At 49.4% G+C, this 22,638-nt stretch overlaps 1 protein-coding gene across 1 annotated transcript in view; it reads right to left on the bottom strand.

The window, feature by feature from the left end:
- TG (thyroglobulin) overlaps positions 1–22,638 on the bottom strand; it is a 266,107-nt gene that overhangs the window by 162,200 nt on the left and 81,269 nt on the right. Inside the window, exons 26-32 of the mRNA XM_034668642.1 lie at positions 21,854–22,045; positions 17,733–17,901; positions 17,018–17,025; positions 8,997–9,053; positions 7,013–7,093; positions 2,003–2,140; positions 935–1,111 (exon numbers count right to left, since the gene is read on the bottom strand). Coding sequence (XP_034524533.1) covers positions 935–1,111; positions 2,003–2,140; positions 7,013–7,093; positions 8,997–9,053; positions 17,018–17,025; positions 17,733–17,901; positions 21,854–22,045 — 822 coding nt within the window. The remainder of the gene's footprint in view (positions 1–934; positions 1,112–2,002; positions 2,141–7,012; positions 7,094–8,996; positions 9,054–17,017; positions 17,026–17,732; positions 17,902–21,853; positions 22,046–22,638) is intronic.

Below are 22,638 nucleotides of genomic sequence, written 5' to 3'. Positions count from 1 at the left end.
TAAAAAAAAAAAAACCTGTTGTATCTAAAAAAAAAAAAAAAAAAAAGAAGCAATTTGGTCTCCAGATGACTTCCTCTCTTTTGCACAGGAGACGAGTGTCCTCTCCCCACCACATAAGAAGGTGGAAGGTTTATTCTCTGGAGAGGACAAAAAAGATAGGATCTCTTGGGTGCACCAGGTGGGGTCCATGGTGGCAGTCCCACACTGAAACTAGGGGATTCTTTCAAGTTCATCCACATGGTGAAGGTTGAGACTCTCATCTTCCAATCTTATTTGGCATCCAAACCAATAGCAGCCAGGCTCATGGCCCCAGGCCAGATAGTACAAGATTCCTGCACAGGAAGGGCCTAAAATAATGACCTGAGGGATTCCCCAAAGGGTGGCCCAATGAGATTATCCTACAGGGAGACTTCAAGTCAGTGAGCTCTCACCACATACTCCAAGCCACCCAATCAGCTTCTGGGTCTCCCTGTTACATCTGAGGGTAAAACCAAGGGTCACCAAATATCTGAGAACAACTTCCAGCAACAGATAGAACAGTAAAGGAAGCATGATAACATCTTAGGAGAAATGGAGACTGTACAGGGTGGTGGGGAACACTCAAAAAAAAAAAATAGTGTCATTAGTGTCCTCAGAGGAAACAAATCAGCTGCTATCTTGTGAAAGGCACTGTTGGCATTTTCGGTAATACACAGTAAAATGGAATTTTAAGTGATACGTGCATTAATGGTGGCTTTTTCTAAAGCGTGGGAGTGTAGAACAGGATTATTCTCTATTGTCAGCTTCAGGTGTTTCTAAATGACTTCCCTTGGCTCCAAGGAGCATGAATAACTTTAATTTTAAAAAGGAGAATAAGTTATTCTGGATATTTCTAAAACCACAGAGCCAGTAGCGCACTGGAAATGCCGTTGTGCAGATCCCACCAAGCACTCACCTTTCTTCCGGAATAGGGTCTTTGGCCTGTGGGGCAGGATCAGTCTGCAGCCCTTGGGATTGGACTCCATGACATCGTCACACACCTGGGCCTCTGGGTAGAGGGCACAGGTGAAATACAAGGGTGCGCTGTCTGTTATCTCCACCAGCTGACAGAAAGAGGGCTCCTGCACACAGCCTACAGACAAGAGAGCAATGGATTTTAGTCCCCGGGAGGCCTGCAGGAAAGGAACCTTTACAGGATCTACTGGGAGGAAGTGCCTGGTAGGGATTCTTCCTGGGAGGACAGAGGCCCAGGACAGTCAAGACTACCGAGTCTGGAAGGTCCAAGAAAAAGTGCTGGGGTTCTGCTGGCTGGGGAGACGATTATGCACCAAACAGGGAATCCATATGGCTCTGAATAAAAGCAGAGTCTAGGAAGGTGAAGAGTGAGCTGTACACACAGAAATACAGGAGAAGACAGGGAAAAATTCCATTGGATCTACCCAGGACCATCTCAGAGGCAGCTGGGATCTTCAGACCAGAGGCCACAGGACTGTAAAAACTTCGTGAACTCTGTGAATGCTCTCGCCTGCTCTTACTCCCGTGTCAGACTTTTCCACTGGTATATGGTAGCTTCCTCTCAGGGTGGGGTCATAGTTAATTCACCTTCTTTTGTTTTCTCTATCCCCATGGTCAAACACAAGGATTAGAACATTAAACATAGCGCATGCCTGTTGGGTGAAGGAAGGAAGGAAGGAAGGAAGGAAGGAAGGAAGGAAGGAAGGATGGAAGGAAGGAAGGGAGGAAGGATGGATGAATGATGGATGGGTAGATGGATAGATGGATGGGTGGATGGATGGATGGTAGGTTCTGAGAGTAGAGTAGATATTATCTATACTACAAACTTCTTGGAGATACGGGTTATGTCCTGCCTTCTTCGGTATTACTGATGGTACGAACACTGAAGTGACCCTTGAGCTATGCAGTTGAGTTTCATCATATCTATTTCTCAAGAGTTGTTAAACTGAGTCTGTGTTGCCTGACCAGAGGATCTAGAAGAGGAAGAATGAGGTCTGAGGATACTTACGAGACAGGCACCACAGGTTTGCCTGCTGAGGTGAAAACAGGTGTTTGAAAAGCCAGTGCTGCTGGCTGGGCAGAGATCGGCTTCTGTTGACAATAATCTGGTTAAGATCCACAGGGGAGAAAAGTTCTGTCACCAAATCTAAAAAAGAAGGAGAGAGTCAACTTCCTTTGCTTTATTTCCACAATGAGTCTCTCTCTCTCTCTCTGTCCCCCACTCCCTACCCCCATTGTGTGTGTGTGTGTGTGTGTGTGTGTGTGACACACACACACACACACATTTTTTTAAGGCTATGTAAAGCCAGGGCAGGTCTGGAGGGCTGGGAGTCTAGCCAAGGCAGGAAGGGCTCAGACGATTTAAGAAAGTTCTAAAAATTATAGAGTTGCAAAATCTTATAATCTTAGTTTGGAAGAAACTTTGGGAGCCATCTGGTTCAACTTTTCACCCAAGGCAGGACTTTTCCCCCACGGTATTTCTGGCCAGTGCCCCCACGGCCCTGCATGACATGTCTGGGCTGACCACAGCACCCCATTCCACCATTAGAAAGTTGTGTAGTCAAATCCATCACTTTGAACCCCTGATGCTCCAACTTTTGAAGCCACACAGAAGTCCTATCTGTCTCCCAAATGGCAGCCTTCATCTGTGCAGAAAGCTTTCAGCTCAGCTCTGCCCCCCTGAGAGCTCCAGCTTCACTATCCCTTAGTCTCTCCCTGTATCTTCATGTGCCATGATCACCGGCCGAAGGCTCTTTTTGGGTGCCTTGCTGCCCACAGGACAGAAATCCAAGCTTTCTTCTCAGTCCAGGCTCTACCTGTATTTTAAGCTTTATCTCCACTTGCCTCAACTCCCACACCAGAAGCCTTGCCACACTGCTTGTTGCCCCAGGACCATTGTCTGTGCTCACCACCCTCCTCACCTATCTAGTCCTCCTGTGCTTCAAGGCCAATGCTGTGTCCTCCTGCTCTGATGTTCTGTAGCCCTATAAAGAGGCTCTCCAGTGCTGCGGGCCCCAGTGTCCCAGGTCCCAGGGTGGGGGCCCGATTTCTACCCTTCGTGACAGCTCTGAGTTTATAGAGTTGCCTACGCTGGGGGCACGAAGCAGTTCATGGAGTTGAGCTGGGGCCCGTTTACAATGTCCCTTAGCTCAGGGCTCTGGCATAAGGGGCATTACATGCCATATGGAGCCCCGTTTGGCGTGGGCTTGCGCATCCTCCCAGGAGCCCATGTTTCATGCCCTGCAGAGCAGTCCCCTGAAGACCGAACTTTTTCACCAACAAAAACCGCCAAAGGAGATAAAAGCTTCACTGCCATCTGTCAAGGCCAGAAGTTTAGCCCCGGCAGAGCCCCCAGAGACCATGTTGCTGCCCCTCTTCCAGCCACCCCAGCCCCTTGGGTTCTCGCACTTCACACGACTGTCCAAGGCACAGTTTGCACGCCTGCTGCATGATGCCTGGCACAAGCTAGGAAAGCACAGATCACCTGTTAGGACAGCAGAGTAAGAAAGCAAAAAAAAAAAAAAAGAAAAAGAAAGAAAGAGAGAGAGAGAGAGAGAGAAAAAGAAAGAAAGAAAGAAAGAAAGAAAGAAAGAAAGAAAGAGGAAAGAAGAGAAAAGAAAAGAAAAGAAGAAAAGAAAAGAAAAGAAAAGAAAAGAAAAGAAAAGAAAAGAAAAGAAAAAAGAAAAGAGGCCTAAAGGCAAACTTGAAGTTGCTTCAATCAGACTCTGTCCTCGAAGACTTTGCACAAGCTATTCCTCCTAACTGGAATACCTCCCTCATGTTCCCTGGAAATGGATGGCAGATCCTTCCAGGCTCCTCTGTGAAGCCTTTCTGCCTCCTTCAGGGCACCTAGCGTCCTCCCTCCCCTGTGTCCTCACGGCACTTGACACCTGCCCCATTAGAGCCCTTGCCACATAGTCACACAGCAGCTGGCATCCGGGAATTCTCACTCATCTGCGAATGTCCGAGGACACAGCGTTTGCGGTCAAAAACTGTCTGGTGGACGATACAATGAATAAGTAGCCGCTCGATTTGTACCCGGTTTCCGGGCCATATTAGGAAGACTTCATCGTCCTCTTGTTCTCTCCAAACTTTGTCCTCCCCCTGAAGGCCAGGAGGCAGATACAGGCCTTGCCAACTAGGAGGCTGTTCCCGCTGGCCTCCCTGTGTGTGTCGCAAACACTCAGACTAATTGAAGTGACCTGGAGTGGAAAGGGGACAATTCCTCACTGTGCTCTGAACCGCGGAGGCCATTCGGGGGGACACCGAGGAGCACAGGCCAGGTAAACAAGGCGGGGAAGTGGCCCTGGGCCCAGCCAGCCTTACAGGAGTGGATCAAAGGCGTCCTTCCTGCAGGGGCCTTATCTTCCTCAGCCCAGGAATGTAATCAGCTGGGAAAGGGAAAACCGAGCTGAGCTGAGTCTATTCACCCTGATTCGCTCCAAGGTTTTGGGCGGGGGGCCCAGCTCCCCTTCTGGGGGGTGGGGAGCGAGGCGGGGTCCTTCCTGTGGGAGTCGTGTGATGGTTCTGTAGATGTGGACTGATACAGGGTATGATGATGGATTTTACAGACTGTCCAGAAGCGCCCCAACGTCATTCACCTGTACATCGCCACAAGGTGTCTGGCTATCCCCCGCGGCACTGCTAAGGTGGGGGAACCCCAAACACAAGTGCCCCAGGAGAGGCAGGGGCCAGCAGGAGTGCCTGGTGCTAGGCAGGAACTGGGGCCAACGGGAGAGCCAGGCCCCTGACGGCAAGGGCAGCTCGACTCAGCTCAGACGACAGTCGCCAGGCGGAAATTTGAAGCCAATGTTGCCAGAGCTTTTCCGCTGTTTTTCTCTAGAGAAGCTTGAAATCTCAATTTTTACATAAAATCTCCTGTTAAAAATATTGGCTCAGTTAAAAACAAAAACAAAAACAAGAAAAACTGCTCTTCAAATCAAACAAAACCTGTCTGTTCCATCAGCCGGGGGCCACCAGGACTCAGCTCTGGAGTCCACACTGTACCAAGGAGTGGCTGGGGTTCTAGAAGAACCCAGGCTTCGGAGACAGCTGACCCCAGCTTGAATCCTGGCTTAGTTAGTGCTGGACTGGCTGAAACAGGGGATACGGGGGCACCTGAGGCCTCGCGTGTCTCATTGATAAATGGGAACAATGACACGCCCTAACCGTTTCAAGATGCTGCATCTGAAGGACCAGATGCAGGGCTGCCTCCAGGAGGCTCAAGAAGGGGGCTTGCTCTCTTCTGCTCCCCTCCCCAGTGAGTGTTGAACTCACCGTTGCTTAGGCAGGAAAACAATGACTGGCGGCAGATAAACTTGAACGCCAGCCACGTGTTCGGGAGGCTCCCAAGGCAAAACAAATCTGCCAATTTGCTTGGGCAGAGATCGGAAAGGTGAAGGTCCGGGTCATTGTGCGGAAGAAACCCGGCCACAAGCTTGCTTATGAGAGCAAAGGAGGGGCAGCCTTCTGTGCAGGCGCCCAGCCACCCACTGCCACCACACTGCTGGCACTATTCAAGCTTCCCCCGGAAGACCTCCGAAGGTACAGAGGCCACCACTGTGAAGAGCACTGGACAGGAGTATGTACTCTGACCCTAGTTTCCGTGCCAAACGGGGACCTGCTGTCTGATGCGCAATACAGAAAGAGAGAGGACTGGGGATAGAACTTTACAGAAGGCTTGCTATGAGCCTGGCTCGGTGCTAGGATCATCACCACCAATACCACGGCCACCCCGTAATAACAGCCATCAATTTTTGAGCACCTGCTCTGTGCCCCTGTAATTTTCTCCATTACCTGCTCTAATTCCCACAACTGCCCTGGCTTATGGGGACTGCTCTCTCTCTCTCTCTCATTTACCGAGGGAGAAACCGAGGCTCAGGGAAGGTGACTCAGAGTTGCACAGGCAGAAAGGGGCAGAGCCGGGGTTTGATGTCTTCTCTCCTGGCCTGAGAACCTGTATTCTAAACCAGGGCACAACCCTCAGGCCCTGCAACTCTACGAATGCAGAATGAATTCCAAACTGCCCAACTACTACAGGATGAGCCACATTTGGTGTGGGTTTTGCGCCTTATCTCATTTGAGCTGGACAGAAGCCATGGAAAGGAGAAGAAGCTGCGATGGTGGGTGGCCTTTGTTAACTACCAGGCAATGTGCCAGGCGCTTTACCTGGCACATACTATAATCGGATTAGTGGAGGGGAGATACATTCTAGGCATGATGAAGCAAGGCTCTTAGAAGGTGAGCAAAGTACCCACGGCTGTGCAGTTCACCTAAGTGGCAAGAAGTGGCTCAAGCCCTAATCTACCTGCTTTGCAACGGGGTGCTCCTCCCACGGTGCCGTGTGCTCTCCCCTGTGCTGGCAGATGGGCCTGCCTCCCCTCTCCCTTCCCCTGTCTACCCTTCCCTGCCCTTCCCTGCTCTTCCCTGCCCTTCTCTGCCCTTCCTTGTCTATCCTTCCCTTCCCTTCCCTTCTCCTCCTCCTCCTCCTTCCTCTCCCTCTCCCCCCTCCTCCCCGCTCCCACCCTGAGTTTTAGCTCCCCCTAAGAAATACCAGTTGCAGATGCTAGGAACAGAGTGTCTCAGCACATACATTCTGTCCCTACTCAGGTATGGTTTCATATCTTCCACTGAGTAGAAGGACTCTTTCTCAAAAGACTCTAGAAATCTCACTCAATAAACAATATCAGAACCTGTACATTGTGTTTCCACTCACTGACCACAGTCAGCTGAAGCTTTTGCTCATTAATAGTTTTTGCTGTGTTCTGTTGTTACGGTTGTTTTCTTTTCCAGGAGCAGTGATGCTTCTGCAATGATTTCACTTCTTTTTCTGAGCCAGTCGCCCCTCTGAGGAGCTGTCCATATTTGTGAGATGAATGATTGGGTTAAGAGCTTAGAGGGAAGTCCCTGGCTCCAGGGTGCAGATACTAAGGGGCGCATTCACGGATCGGACGCTTGGCATCAGTTTTGTCTCCACGCCCAGGCTCCCAAGCATAGAGAAGGGTTTGGGGGTTGGTACCTGTCTCTGTTGGAGAGGCTGCCCTTGGTTCTGTGTCTCTTCTGCAACCCAGGGACTCAGATCGAGACACCATGTCAGAATCTAGGACGGAAAAAAAAAAGAGTGTTGCTCTTATGCTGAGGCGAGAAAGGGGAGGGATTCCTCTCCTCAACAAAAGGGCAATGTGAGAAATCCTCACAGTCTGACGCCAGGTGCCCAAGACAGGATCAAATCCAGGGGCACAGCCTTGTACGCTTCGGCCTTTTACAGAACACCAGCCAAACTTTCATTAACAGAATCATTATTGTCCTCCATGTTGATGGAGGAAATGATTCACCGTTCATAAATTCTGGTCTTTACGATAACCTGTGAAGGTAAGGAGTAAGACTGCCGTTTACTTTTGAGAAAACAGGCATAGAGATGAAATAACTTATCCCAGAATATGCAGGTGGAAAGTAGATGAATTAGAATTTGAAAAAATTAAATAAAATCTCCAGGGATGTACTGTATGGTGACTAACATAATGTAATAAAAAAACACTAAAAAAAAAAAATCTCCAAGTTGGGAACTTGCTTTCCTTGAAAGTGAGCCTACGGGGAGAATAGGGCATCAGATAAGCCTTCGGGTGCTTCTGCTCAGGGGGGCGAATATCCCAGGGAGAAGCAAGTCCTTAATTCTCCGCCAGCGAGCAGTTTATTTGTCAGAAGTGTTTGATAAGTAGGAAGCCCTGAACTTGCAGCCAGAGTCTGGGTACCAGCCCAGGAACACTGGGGCATTTCATCAAACCTCTCCACGCCTGCTTGTTCTTTCTGCAAAATGGATAAAACGCCATCCCCTTTCATAGCTACCTTATAGGGACGGCTAAATGGGAAACGAAGTGTATAATCTCATTAAATCATTTTAAAATGAGAATATGGTAGGCACCCTCCTTTTCTTTTTCTCCTGTCCCTCCTTTTCTTCCTCCTTCTTCCCTGTGCCCTCCATCCATCCTCGCCGCCATGGACACGAGTCAGCAGCTAGGATGCCCTAGGCTTTGCTCCGAGCCCACCACTGCGCCACCTTGCCCGAGCTCACGCAGCTCTGTGTGGCGAGCGCGCTTATTGTCTTGCTGCCCCTGAGGAGACGGGGCTGGGAGGGGGTAACTGATGTGCAAGGTGGTGAGTAATGCAACCAAAAAACACACCCAGTGACTCTGCCCATGTTCTGTGCTCCTTCTCACCATCTCCCTTCACAGGCACAGAAACAGATCACCAGTCCTGTCTCTAAGGGGACCTGACAAGGGCGAGGAGGGATCCCTGGAAGAGGACGGAAGTGATATGGGGCTGGATCTGTCCGTATCCTCCCGCTAGCCCCTTGGCCCTGGCTAGTTTGGGCTTGTGCGGGTCCACTGCATGTGCTGGAGCCCCCTACAGGTGAAGGCTGGGCCTCGCGCATCTCTCTCATCCCATACTATTCAGACTCAACCCAAATGCACTGTCCCTGCTCTGAGTAGACACTTGATCAATGCTCTGTAAATTTGGAGGACAAACAAAGCGGAAAGGAGATGCCAAATGTGGGCTTCACCTGGAGCCCCGGCCTGTTCCTTGCACCCACAGGACCACTACCTCTAAGCAGGGGTCATGGCATCACCACGGGGGGGATCCGTCCCCTCACCCTGACCTCAAAGGGAGCGGCACCTGTGGCCGAGGCCCCTGGAGAAATGTCTCCCTGAACTGCAGTGGCCTCGGAGCTCCCGCCCTGTAACAAGGGCAGCCCAGGGTCAGTGAACTTGACCTCACAGGAAGCCATGCTTCCTTCCCCCATCACTTCTCGGGTTTCTACACTTTTTGTGTTTCTTCTAGGGTTTGTTATCTTATCTGATGAGAGTCAGGCCCTTCTATGCCACACAGAGCACTTATTTGGAAAGCAAATCTCTACAGTTTTCTCTCTGGGGAGCAGAGAGAGGTGGGGCGAGGCAGTCGGGAGTAATCTGTGTCCCGCTCACCCCCTCCGCCCCACAGCTCACCTTTCCAGAGATAGACCTGTTGAAAGCTGGTAATGGTGTCCAGAGTTCCTTCCATGGCTGCCGGAACTGCAAAGAGAGGTGTTTCTTTTTATGAGCTTGAGTGTGCTCGTTCTCATAGGGCCCCACCACGGCCACGCTGACCCACCTTTCCCACACGGGCCCCTCCCAGCCTGACAACTCTATTTCCTACCAAGGTGCACTCCCAGAAAAGAGAGCATCGTGGAGCTGTCTTCCAGATCTCTGGTACAAAACCAGAGCTGATCAGGCCCCAGGTGTCTCTCTCAGGGCACCCAAGAGATTATCGTGGGGAGAGGGCCAGGAAACTGTGAGAGAGTCACTGAAGGAATGGGGATTGGCCAAAAGAGAACCAAGCCCATAGAGACTCGGGTGCTGTGTTACTTGTCCATGTCATGTAAGCCCTCTGAGACTCTTGTGGGCAAATGGGGGTGGTAATTGTGAGGGTGGGAATACGGTGAACCATCTTCTGTAGCCCCCAACATTTGATAAGGACCCTGTGATTGGTAGTTGCCATTATTTGATTCATTACTAATATTATTCAGTTTTTCTTTCTGCCAAACCACACTCCTCCGGAATCACCCAGATGAGACTGGTTTTGCCACACCATTCCTTGATGGTCGAGTTTGCCTCTCTTGCCTCTGCTCAGCCCTAAGAGGCTGCCTGTCCCCCTGCATTATGAAAGGCTTGGAAAAGAGCTTAGAAAGCTCAGATTCTGGAGGCAAAGGAACCCACACATGGCAGAAAACACCTGGCTCACAACCTGAGACCTCAAGAAGTAATCATGTTAATTATCATTAGGAACCATGTATTGTTACAGTCAATTATTATTAAGAGTCATTGCCATTGGCCCAACACTGTGATGAGCGCCTTCCAGATATTGCTTCATCTCAACCTCATAGGTTGACACTTTTGTCCCTAATTTCCAGGTGAAGATCAAAATCCAGAGAGGTCAATGCCAGAATTAAAATCCCTCCTGCTTGGCTCCATACCCCATGTTCTTTATCACCTGGCTAAAGAGAGGATTACATATTTTAGAATTCTGTCCATCCAAAACAGCAAACATCTATGAAGGTTCTTGTGTTTAGAGAGGTGTTTAAGGAGGTTTAAAGAGGTTTAATTAAACAGTGAACAATTTGGAAAACTCAGCTACTAAAGTCATGAGCCCCTCCTCCCCAAGAATGACCATGCTCTATGCTGGTGGGGGCGGGGGGGAGAGGTAAGCCAAAAATGTTGAGTTTCACTTCCATTTGGTTTTGCTTCTAAAATGGGAATAAACAACAATTCTAGAATGTCTCACAGTGCCCAATATCAGGATTACACATTTCCTTAAAAGACCTACTCATAATTCTCTCCTCACCCTCTTCAGAGGGCAGATGCCACTTACAAAAATTTGGGGAAATTAAAACCTATGATATCTGGGAGATCTAGACTTGGATCTCTGAAAATGTGAAATTCATTCGACACACTACAGAGGAGTCCACTGTATACTCTTCCGGCACCAACACGGAGCAGGGGACCATCTGCTCAATGGGCTCGGCTTCCGCCATCTTTCCCGATCATATCCACTTATGATGAAGGGCAGGGGAGGGGACTCTGGACCTTGCCCCAAGGGAAATTAGAGAATGTGTTTCTTAAATCCTTTTACACCCAAATCTATTTGGTATACTGACTCTTCAAAAGGATGGATGGATAGATAGGTAGATAGATAGACAGACAGACAGATAGACAGATGTAGATAGATAGATATAGATATCCTTTTGGTAACATAGATGTAAATCTAATAAATAAAGTAAAATTTGCCAAATAGTTTAGGCCATGCATTAGGAATCTTATTTATCTTGTAAACGTAGGAGAAGCAACATCTTATCTCTAGGCTGCTTTATTGCTTTCAAATCTAAGACTGAATCCAAGGACCACTTTACAGAGTAGTTTGCCACGGAATTCTGCTGAGCATTTAGACCACAGACCCTTCATCGGTATTAGTACACAGCCCCATCACTGCCCCTTCTCAAGAGCAATAATCCCTCAAGGATTTCTTCACCACTAGGCAGTTCCCATTTCTGACTTGGTGCAGTCAGTGAGCTGCTCACGTTGTCCAGAACGTCTCGATGTGGTGTGGGAGATGTGTCCTGCTTTTCATGGAGTGCCGAGGACAATTACAGGTGCCCTCCACCGTCCAGAGAAGAACAGGTGCTCTGCACAGGTGCACACAGGTCTCATGCTGTATTTTTGGGCCAGAATGCACTGAACTATGGTGAGAATGGGACCTTCTTTCCCACTTTTTGTCCATCTCGAGGCACTAGAGCCCTGTGGCTTCTAGCCTGGAAAATATGGTGAGTCTTAACCTCATCCTTCGTTTTGGCTCATTCCAACACCATTCAATCCAGTGGAATTCAGTTAAATTCTGCACACAAAAAGTCGATCACTTGGTAGACCCAGAAAGCCACGTGACTGACATCTACAGGCTGACGTGGAGATGCTTATAAATCACCACAAAGTGATAATGCCCTGGGGTTTTTAACTACTGAAATGATTGCCAGGTCTCCACAGACGTGCACAGATGGCACAGGGGTGAAGGGCATGGCCTTGCCCTCTCTCTTGTCTTCCCATCCCCCCACTCCATTTCTATATCCACACTCACCTCCTCCTACTTTCCAGGTGGGTCAAGGGCACCCTCTCCTTCCTGGTCACCCTCTCAGAGCCATCCTCCTCCCCTGCATCAACTTCAACATTCACCCAGGCTGTTTCCCAAACTGGTCTCAAGTTCACCCCTGCCGCAAGACCCTCCCTCTTGGCTCAGGCCTCATCACAGACTTTCACGGGTTCCCTTGACTCCCTCCCACCCCCCAGCCACACAGCACCAGGGTATCCTTCCCCAAAGGCAATCCTACCTCCAGTCTTGTGATAGCTACTGCATATTTCAGAAGTCACTTCCCTGGGACCTGGTTCTTGGCAGTGTGAGCGGCCACATGACGTCTCCAAGGGGCCCATCTTTCCAGTCCCACCTAATGCTTGCTTCCAGGCTTCTGCCTCACTGCACAGGTTTCTCCCCTCTGCCTTGAGAACTCTTAGCCCCTTTCACCTGGTTAACCTCTACTCATACTTTAAGAAACAGGGCCAATGACACCTCCTTCTAGAAGGCCCCCATGAGCCCTCTGGCTGGGTTATATGCCCTTCCTCTCGATTGGCACAGCACTCAATAAACACTTCTATCTTTAATCTCACATTTGACTGTAACTGTCCATTGAATGTACTAGAGCTTTCGGAGGTCAGGAACGGGGACTCAGTGTTCTTTGTATCACCCACACCTGGCATAATCCCTGCTGCAGAACCAGTGTTCAGCACATTAATGAACTCAAGGAGGAATGAATGAGGAAAACAGAGTAATCAGTGATATTCAGAGCCCACCAAGCAAACACAGAGCATTACCTTCCCAAGCACAGGAAGGCTGGCAACCAAATTAGCTTTCCTAATGCAGACTTCCAACGCTTCCCTCCACTCCCCAAAACTTCCCTGGCTCAATATTGTTGATTGTGAGGTGGTGCATAGAACAGAAACAAACATGATTCCGCCTCTTCCCTGCTAAGCAATATTTTAAAGTAAAACAGTTTTGACTGTCCATACATTTGTTCCATTCCTTCCGTGACAGCTGAGTTAGAATATCCCTATGACACAAACAGGCCTCCACACTGACTCATCACCTCTCTCTCCATAATCAAGGCAGCAGGAACACAAGACACATTGAAAGTTTTGGGATTTGGCACAGAGCCTGATTCCTGAGGACTGGTGGGTGTTGTGTGGTCTTAACTTACTTCAGGACACTTCTGCAGAGGTCATGTGCTGTGTCTGGGGTGCTTAGTTTGAATCCACAGCCTGGGAGTGGGCAGCACCCTAAACTAGAAAGCCCGGGTTTCAGAGTCCACTTTCTATTTCTTGCCCTTCCTAAATAAACTGCATTCCTGAATCCTTGTCTCAGGCTCTGCTTAGTGAGAAGCACATGACAGCTATTGTAAGTAACTATAATAGGGTCATCCTATTTGTAGGTGCCCATCGGGACGTCTACTCCAAATGCATTTGGAGACAGTAAGCATCCCAGAGGCGTTGTAAGCTTCTCCCCTTTGCCCCCAGCACCCCAGACAATGGCACTGATACAAAGCAGACTCCTTCAAAGAGGACGCCAGCCATCAGCCTAAACCTCACCACTGCCCAAAGCATGAAGCCTTTGGGATTCAGATTAAACCCAGCAGTGTTCCTCCAAGGCCTGTTTTTCCTGTTGAATGTTAAGTCCCTATGGGCAGTAAGGGACATTTAATCTGCCTATTTTTCATTCATTTGCACTTCAAGACATTGTGAGAAGGAAGCCATAAGCAGTTCCAGAGCTTTCTAAGCCTTTTCCCTTAGAAATGGGAAGATGGGTCCAGCCAGCACCAAATAGTTGAAACACCCAGAGATGCCCATTGGCGATTTGGGAGACACAGACTCTGGGTGGATTCCTCTCTTGAAAGTAATGTTTAAATAGGAATCTGTCGACAGGAAGGAGAAACCTCACAACCAGGAAAAGCGCTGGGCCTTCATGTGGGATAAAATGGCCCCCAGGGGATTTGTAGGGTTGTTTGTTTGTGGGTGTATTTGTTTGTTGTGAACTGGTATTTGGTTGGCTTAACAAATCAGGAAAAATGCACAAAAAGGGAATTCTGAGTTCTAGGAACCTTCCTCAGTCCACTAAGACAGGCGAACAGGGCCCACTTACGTCAATAATCTCTCTGACACCCCAACTAACCTTTGAGCTCTTTCTTACGCAGAGACCACTCCGCCCTGTCTGTACCCCAGTCCTTGGCCACGCGCACATTCAGCAAGCTCTCAGGATGAGTGACGGACAAGTGAGCCCAGCAACTCCCCCCTCTATGGCTGTTCATGCCCACCCAGCTCACCTCGCTCCCCACCCGACCCTCCTGCTTTCCCAGGGCCTTCTGTCCCTTTCTCCCCACAGCCCTTGAAAATCCCTGAAGTGGAACATGCGGGTTGCCGACATAATGACCCGATATCTGGAGCGGAGTGAGCCCAGAGAGATGTCCATTACTGGCCTCCTTAATTTGCTGGGACAACACAGGTTAAACAAGCACCATGGAGTGGCATGAGGGAGAGCTTCCACTGGCAGCCCTGGTCTCCAAAGCCTAAGGGTTAGGTGCCAGCTGTGGCACTTCATGCAAAGACAGTTTCTTTAAGTATTTTGGGTCACAGCTCAGAACTGCTCCCTCCTGGGTGAAACTCTGATGTAACCAGCCACCTCACTCAGGTAGCAAAAGGATCGGTGATCCCAAGGGGGTGAAAGTGCTTCGTAAGATGCAACACGGGTTCTGCTGCACTTCCTGTTTGAATTTAGTGTATTCCGTTGGGTTGCAATATTCTACAAATGGCAATCAGTTCACTGACGCTTTGTACGTAAATGCTAATTGTCCATTAACTGGGCCACCTGTTGGACCAGACTCTCAGAGTACCAGTGAGCTAATATGAGAGCGGATGTCCAGACCGGAAGTCCTACAGGGTGCCTCTGTGGGATGTGCCGTCAGGGGAGCAGGGACTTGACGTTCAGAAATCATGCCTTAAACTGCAGCCTATAGAGCATGTTAGCACTTCATTTCTAATACGTAAAAAGTATGCCCCCATTTTGCAGATGGAGACCGTGAGGCTCAGTGAGGTGAAGTGTTCGAGCAAGGCCACAGAGCTGGAGGAGAAAAGCAGACATCATCTCCAGAATTTTCAAGGCAGGCCATTGCTCCGTAATCTCTAGAATCTACGGAGTGTCCACCTTGCTCCGGGCACCACTCCCAGTGCCTCACCACACATTCTTCCTTCGATCCTTCCAACGTCCCAAGGATCCAAAGTCATCATTATCTGCATTTGATAACTGAGAAGGCCACGGCCCAGAAAGGTCGTACAAGAAGTAAGCATTCACACTGGGATTTGAATTCTGGGATCTGATTCCAGAGTCTGTATTTTAATGAGCATCTAACCAGTGGCTTAATGGGAAGGCAGCGGGTGTGACAGACGGAGTTTATCCTTATTGTCCATATAGATCCTTCTCATGTGCTTTCAAACCATTCTGTGGCCCCCTGCAGCTTGTCTGGATCCGTGGAATCCTTACTCCTCCTTCCCTCTATCAATATGTATTGTTAGAAAAGGGAATCTATCAACTATTCACATTTTAGTAAGAATTTACTAAATTTACTAAAGAATTTCTTTTCCCAGGGATGCACTGTACTTAAAGAGTGACCTATTACTGTGGCAGAAACATTTGTGCCTTATTGTTCTCAGTTGGAGAGGGCCTCCTGGTCAGTCTGTGTATAAGGCGACCCCCGATTTGGGACGTCATGGATATACTTCAAGGTACCTGAAATCCCCACCAAAGAGTACCCTTCTTAAAGCTTTGTCCACCCCCTAAAATACACACATACACACAGGGCATTGAAAAAAAAACCCCAAAACTTCAAAAGTCGTTTGGTAATCACTCCTTCTCAGGGAGGCCAGACAAGGACACGTTCTTTATTTTTGGGTACATACCAAGCACAGGCTCCATGTGAAGCAATTCACTCTGGATTTATTGCCCATGAATATATCATACGTCTTTCTGCAAACGCTTGTTTTCACCCTGGGCTACCTCTCAGAATAATGGATACCATATGCTTACTATCCACCATGTAAATTAGCGATTTGATTTTACTTACCCCCAGAAAAACTAAACCTCATGGAATTCCACCCACAATTAGGCAATATTTTTGTCCAGGCTTAGGTAAATATTCATTCCACAGATATTATATATATTCTCCAGGTTTTAGAGTGGATGGTGTGAATCCAGATATTAATAAGACACGGGTCCAGTTCTTAAAAATAACAAAAGACTCTGACAAATTTAAAAAGTGATAACAATACTATGTAACATTAATACTATGTGTCAGACCCCTCACGAAGCTCCCCTCAAACAGGCGTGTTATCTGTCAGTGCCTATATAGAGAAGTGCGTAAGAATGCCAGCTTTGGAGCCGTATTGCCTGGTTTTGGGTCCCAGTCCTTCCCCTTGGAAGCTCTGAGCCCTTAAGAACACTTCATTTTCAGGGTACCTCAGTTTCTTCAGCTGTAAAATGGGGAGAATTGAAAACAGTGCCTCCCTCCAAGCACTGTGTTGGGGGTACGTGGGTGAGCCACAGCCGGGGCCTTAGAGCAGTGGCTGGATCACAGCAAGCGCGATGGGAGACACGTTTATGATAATCGCCTCTCCTCCCACCTCAGCACAGCCCCGGGGGACAGGTCCTCCCGCTACCCCATTTTGTAGACAAGCAATGAGGCCTGAAGAAATTTCCTGACCTGCTTCAGGTCACACAGTTGGTGTCCAAAACTGATCCGACAGCACAGGCATGCTTCCAGCTGGCAAGTGAGGACAGGAGACAGGCAAAGGCACGCTTTCAGGGCCCTGCCCGCCACACTGCCCACCCCACTGCCTATCAGAGGAATTCACAGAACACATGTGAAGCTCTATAATGGAGAAAGCACTGGACTCGGCAGGCTAGTCAGGGAGGGCCCTGGGAGGAGGTGACGTTGAGCTCTCTGCCATTAGAAACCTGAGAGCTGCCTTACACTGAGAAGTAGGTCTTGCAAACTTCTTCCAGAGGCAGGAGAGAGTGGCTGCCAGCTTCTGAAGAACCAATGTCTCCTAGAGACAGGAAGCCTCCAAAGGCTCTTTGACACCCGCCCCCCCCCACCCCCTTAGTCCTCTTCCCTGCCCTGTCTGGCTGACACCTGCACAGCTCTTGACCTGCCCAACGCAGAGAGTGGATTAAAACCACATGCTGGCAGAAAACTAGAGAGGAGGCAGGATGGAGCTGGGCTTCAGCCAGCCTCCCAGAGGAACCAGGAGTGAGTGATTCCCTGGACCTGGTTCTCCCCATAAACTCCCACTTTTCAGGTTGGAAAGAAACACCCAGGTCACCTAGTCTGTGCTTCTCGAACGTCTCAGACTCAGCAGGCATAGCACTCCCCAGACAGCTGGTGAGAATGGATTTCTGGGGCCACGCTGTGGGTCTGGGGTGGGAGCTGAGAAACCATATTCCTAATGAGCTTGCAGGGATGCTGAGCCTGCCGGTCCTGACCACACGGAGCTGTGCTGGTGTGGTCAGTCCCCAGCTCAGGGCTCTTCCCTGACTGATACCTGCCGAGGGGACGGGGCTGGGGAGGCAGACAGGGGATCTGACTGGCCACCGTGGGGTCTCAGGCGCTCATGCTCACCCTGTAAAATGAGGGGGTGGGCAGATGATCTCAGAGTAACTTCTAGATCTTATGCTTATATGTTTGTGGAAAATGTTGGAAGAGCTTCTGAAAGAAAGAGGAGGCTGGAGCAAGCTGAATGGTTATTTCTGTCAATGGAGCCCGTATGGTGGGGCACACAGCCCCTTGCACCCCCTGTAATTAGGAGGGGCAGTGCCACCGGTAACACCTGCAACAGCGTGGCCGCCTGGCTGAGCCAGCCTCCCCCCGGCCAATCTGCGGCCTTGGGAGAGCTGCTGAGAGGCTCAGGTTGCGTTTCCTGCAGCACCTTTCCTACAGTTTCTTTTCAGAAGTATTGCTTTCTCAAGGTACAAAAAGGGCCCCTAGGGGAGGAGTGGCAGAGCTTGCCGGTGAGGGTGAGGAAAATGCATTTTAAAGAAGTCAGGCAGAAGGCAGAGACTTACTCTGGAACTCCTGGCCTCCCAGACGCAACGTCACCTGGCGGCTCCCCTGGTCGTATGTCACACCAGGACATGTGGCATTAGCCTGGGCTTCAGCGGGGTCCCTCCAGTCCTTGACATTGCAAAGCAGGACATCGGGGGAGCTCAGCAACCCACAGATGATGGGACCTGCAGAGTCACAAGAGAGAGGAGAGGTTGATGTGACGAAGAAGAAGGAGGGCCCTTTTAGGGACTCACATCTGCACCCTGAAGAGGCTTGGAGGATGGGGACAGATAACGATGCCTCGGGAACACACAGGGACCGACACTGGGACTCAGGGGCCTCGCTTTCAGTGGGTTCCTCTTCCCTGATAATCCTGCACTTGTCATAGTGGCAAATTCCCAAAGGGAGGGCCACCCCCATGCCTGCCCTGTTGAACCTTTCTTCCTCCATTAGAGCCCTTCTTCACGGATCAGCAGCAACGGCATCTTCAATACCACTGGGGGTCTTAGTGCTAGAGACCTCTGTCCTCATTCTCTACCCCCTACCCCAGAGAGCGATCTTTTTGAGGATTCAAGCAAATAAACAGCAGCTTCTGTCTCTTCTCTCTCCCTCTCTCCCTCTCTCTCTCTCACACACACACACACACATACACACACACACCCAGGCACACACACGCACATCAACTTTGAAGGGACTCAGAAAGGAGTACTCAGATTCCAAGTAAGGAACTATGAAAAACCATGAGCCCTGCACCAATGACGCAAGCTTCTCTATTAGGAAGTGAGCTCCTTGTCTCTGGATGCATTCAAGCAGAGGCCTTGTGCCCCCATGCCTGGGATGTGCAGAGAGAAATCTATAATGAGGGGAGCCACTAGATTACTTGGTCTAATTTTTTATTACACCAATTTTTTGTAAAGCCTAATTTTTTAAAAGATCTATTTATTTATTTGAGAGAGAGAGAAAGAGCGCCCACTCAGGGAAGAGGGGCAGAGGGTGAGGGAGAGAATCCCCAGCAGACTCCTGCTCAGCACAGAGCCTATTGTGGGGCTCGATCTCACGACCCTGAGATCATGCCCTGAGCCGAAACCAAGAGTCGGTTGCTTAACCAACTGAGCCACCCAGGTGCCCCTATAAATCCTAATTTTGAATACGTATCCTAATTTTTAAAAAGCTTTCCTGAAGTTACGCCTTTATTTAGTATCAGGAAGACTGATTCCGAGCTAAGTGCATTCGACAGCAGTTTTAGTGAGGTAAGGTAGGTAATAACTCAAACGCTTCGATGTCTGTGCTGTGCCAGTCACTGTGGTGGTAAGTGCTTTAAATACGTCAATCCCCTTAATCCTTACCAACATTATTATTTCCATTTTACTGGTGAGGAAACTTAGTCTCATGTAAGTTAATTACCCAAATTTCCTGAAATCTAGAAATTAGATAAAGTATATCATTTCAATAAATAATTCTTTTGGGTAGTACAGTCTTCAGATTCTCCTGAAAAAAATAGGAAACCTGTCACCCCACAACCCCATTCCCTTCCTTATCCTAATTTATGCCCAGATCCAGATAGGGTTTCAAACGCATCTCCCACCAAAATTTCCCCAAAGTAGATGACTCAGATGCCTGGCTTATGTATCTGACCTTTTGTCCTTCTCCCTCCCACTGGCCACTTTTAACCTTCAGGTGATAAGAAATCAGCAGCGGTATCCCTGTAAAAAATCACCTTACAGGTCCTCTGACAGCTGGTTCTCAAACCAGGGCCTTGGACTGATTCTATCAACAACACAGGGAGCGCTGTGGAAATGCCTGTTCCTCAGCACTGACCACAGAGTTTCTGACTCTGTCGGTCGTAGGGGTGGGAGGTGGTGACATTCGGGAATTAGCATTTGTCAACAGCACCACAGATGGTTCTGGTGCACAGCTGGATTCTGGAATCCCTGACCTTCATTGCATCGATGAGAAAGTAGGGGTACAGAAAAGGAGAAAGGTGTTCCTAGCTGAGAACCGGAGGAATGACCAGCAGGCAGCGAGGGCCTCAGGGGGGCCCTCAGGCTGAGCCTCTCAGCACCCCAGGTCGCAGGGGTGCATGAGAGCCCGCTGAGAGCCCAGAGGAAGTCTGAGCCCCAAGGCTGTCCTCTCCCAAGCCAGGAAACAGAATCATGGAATTAAACAAGAGGCGGGTGTATTTTTCCTTCTGCTCTCAGACCTTGGAAGAGAAACCCACGTAGCTTTGTTCTTTCGTGCTAAAGTGTCAACGAGAACTCCGTGTGTCTGAGAGACGGGTGCCAGCTAGAGATTCAGGTCACTTTATGGATCACATCCTGCCAGCTTCAGTTACACTCCTGGGAACCTGGGAACCACACGAGTCCCTTGGAACCCCACTGAAATGTAGGTACAGGAGCCTCATGAATTGTCCTTAATGATCAGGGAAACAAAGCCACTTAGGAATTGAAGGTTGGAGGAGGCAGAAGCAGGGAGGGGAAGGAGGAATCTCGCAGAAAGTTAAATGACTTTCCAGACCGCTGGTAAAAGGACGGAGTGGGAGTCTGCTCCCGGTCACTGGCAGATCCGGCCAAAGCTTTATAATTCTGCCCATCAGACAAGCCTGGGAAAAACATCTGCCTGGTGTTTTACGTGCGTCTCTGAGAGAGCTTAACTTGCAGCGTGGTGAGGTGGTCATTCAGCTCAACGTAATTCATGGATCACAGGTCCCACTTGGAGGGAAAAGCAAGCGAGCTGTGAGCCAGAAATGTCATGGACAAAAGGATTTTGTGGGCTTACTGTTCCATGGAACAAACTAATTCTTCCATATATGATTCTAAGGAAAACAAACTTCCAACTTGAAAAACCATATGATTTGGTGAGTAACAGCATTTGGAGAAATCATTGTGTCCTTAGAGAAGAAGGCAGAAGGCATCATGGATTCGAACTGCAATGCTTCACATACATACACATGTTTTATATGGACGTGCATGTGTACATATGTGCGTGTATAATATCTATCTCTCCATATATACGTTCACTTATCTAGACACTAACACAAGTGCACATCATATAAGCACAGAGCATCAAACCTCAAAGAGGTTTTTAGAATTAACTCCGTCCAGTCCAGGCTCCTGCCCTACCCCTCGAACAGCACGCTGTCATCCAGCCCCAAGGACAGTGGTGAGCTAAACTCAGCATATTTAGTAAACACCTTGTTTGAACTCAGAGCAGCATTCAAATCTGGGGACATCCTTCCTTCATCTTCCCCCCCCCCAACGGTTTCCATGATGTACAGCCTCCTGGGGCTCCTCTCAGCCGTCTTGGACTCTAATTCTCCAGCTTCTTCGAAGGTCCTCCCTATTATGTAGGTGTTCACCAGGGATCAGCCCCCTCCCCCTCTACCTTCTCACCCTGTACTCTCCTCCTAGAAAATCCCACCCGCAGCTCTGGTACCTCAATGCTGGGAATTCATGCATCTTTATCTCCCGCCTGGACTCGCCCTCTGAGCTCTGGACCTTTGTACCTAAAAGCTTAGTCCGCATCTTGTGAATGTCTTAAAGGCATAGCAAACCTGGCACACTATAAATGGGCTCATGACTTTCCCAAATCCCCCTCTCCCATCACCAAACCTAGTATCTGGTATCTTCCATTATTCGCTATACTAACAAGCATCCAACCAGACGAACAAGTTGGATAGCCAAGAAAAGTCTTTGACACCTTCCCCTTTTTTGGTCCTCTGGTTTTGCCTGCTAAGGATACCCTTGAATCTGACCCTTTTCCTCCATCTGCACTGCTATCACCCCAGCCCCTGCCAACCCCCGACCTGGACTGCAGGAGTAACTCCTAACCGAACCCCACCATCGGCTCCGATGCCCCATCCGTTACCTTCTGCATACTCCAGCCAAAGCTTCAAAATTCAAATCTGATCATGGCATTCCTTCACTTAAAATTGTCAATACCTTCCCAGTGATTCTTAGAATAAAAACCACCTTTAATGCTACCCGCAGGGCCACATAAGCTAATTGGTCACCTCATGCCTACACCTTCCCATGCAGTCCGCACATTCCACGTCCTGGCTTTGGTGACCCTGCTTCTTCCTAGGTCAGACCACGGGTCCTGGGACTGGACGGCCCCAGTCCTCATGGTCACATTAATTACCTCCTTGGACCTGGGCAAGGATGAAGCCGTCACAGCACGAATCATGGTCACACGCCAGAAGACAGAAGAGATGAGCCCCTGTCAGATCGGCTCCTGAGGCTGGGAACACAACAGGCCCGTACATTCCAGAGAGCGTGTTCTGGAAACCCGTCTGCTCAAAGCTTTTCTGACTCATTGTGTGGAACTCGTGGCCTGGGGGAAAAGCAGAGAAATTTCTTTAAAGATCTGAAAACCTTTCAGAGTTGACCACAGTTTACTGTCCTATGACAGTGGGCCCTCTGGTTGCACTAGGGGCAGTGTGAAGTCCAAGATGAGACACTCTCTGCACCACGAACCTTCTGGATCGCCCATGCATGGAGAGCATGGAGCTCCCCAGGGCCCTGGCCCCAAACCAGCAGACCTGGACAGACGCACCACACCAATGCAGCACTAAAGAGGGTGTGTGGAGAAGTGAAATTCATTATTATTTTCATGATTGCCAGCAAACATTTATCGAGCTCTAACTGTATACACAGACCCGGTGACATGCGCTTTGCCTACATGACCTCATTTTGTTTTCACCGCCCCGTGAGTTAGGTTCAGGCCGCTCTGCTACCGCGTGCATTTCTGTGGTTCAAACTGAAGCCACATCGGTTGATCTACGGTTTTCCCAGCATGTCACTGCCTTGTGCCATCAAACACCAGGTGAAGGCAGCCCACACAAACACAGTGGAGGGCGGCAAGCTGCAAGGCACGCGGGCTCTACACCACGCCTGTCGCCTGCCTTCTCCTCCTGGCCTCACACT

Source organism: Ailuropoda melanoleuca, chromosome 9 (genome assembly GCF_002007445.2).
Source record: "Ailuropoda melanoleuca isolate Jingjing chromosome 9, ASM200744v2, whole genome shotgun sequence".
Lineage (NCBI taxonomy): Eukaryota > Metazoa > Chordata > Mammalia > Carnivora > Ursidae > Ailuropoda > Ailuropoda melanoleuca.
Note: the sequence above shows the minus strand (reverse complement) of the source record. Positions and strands in the feature narration are given on the sequence as shown.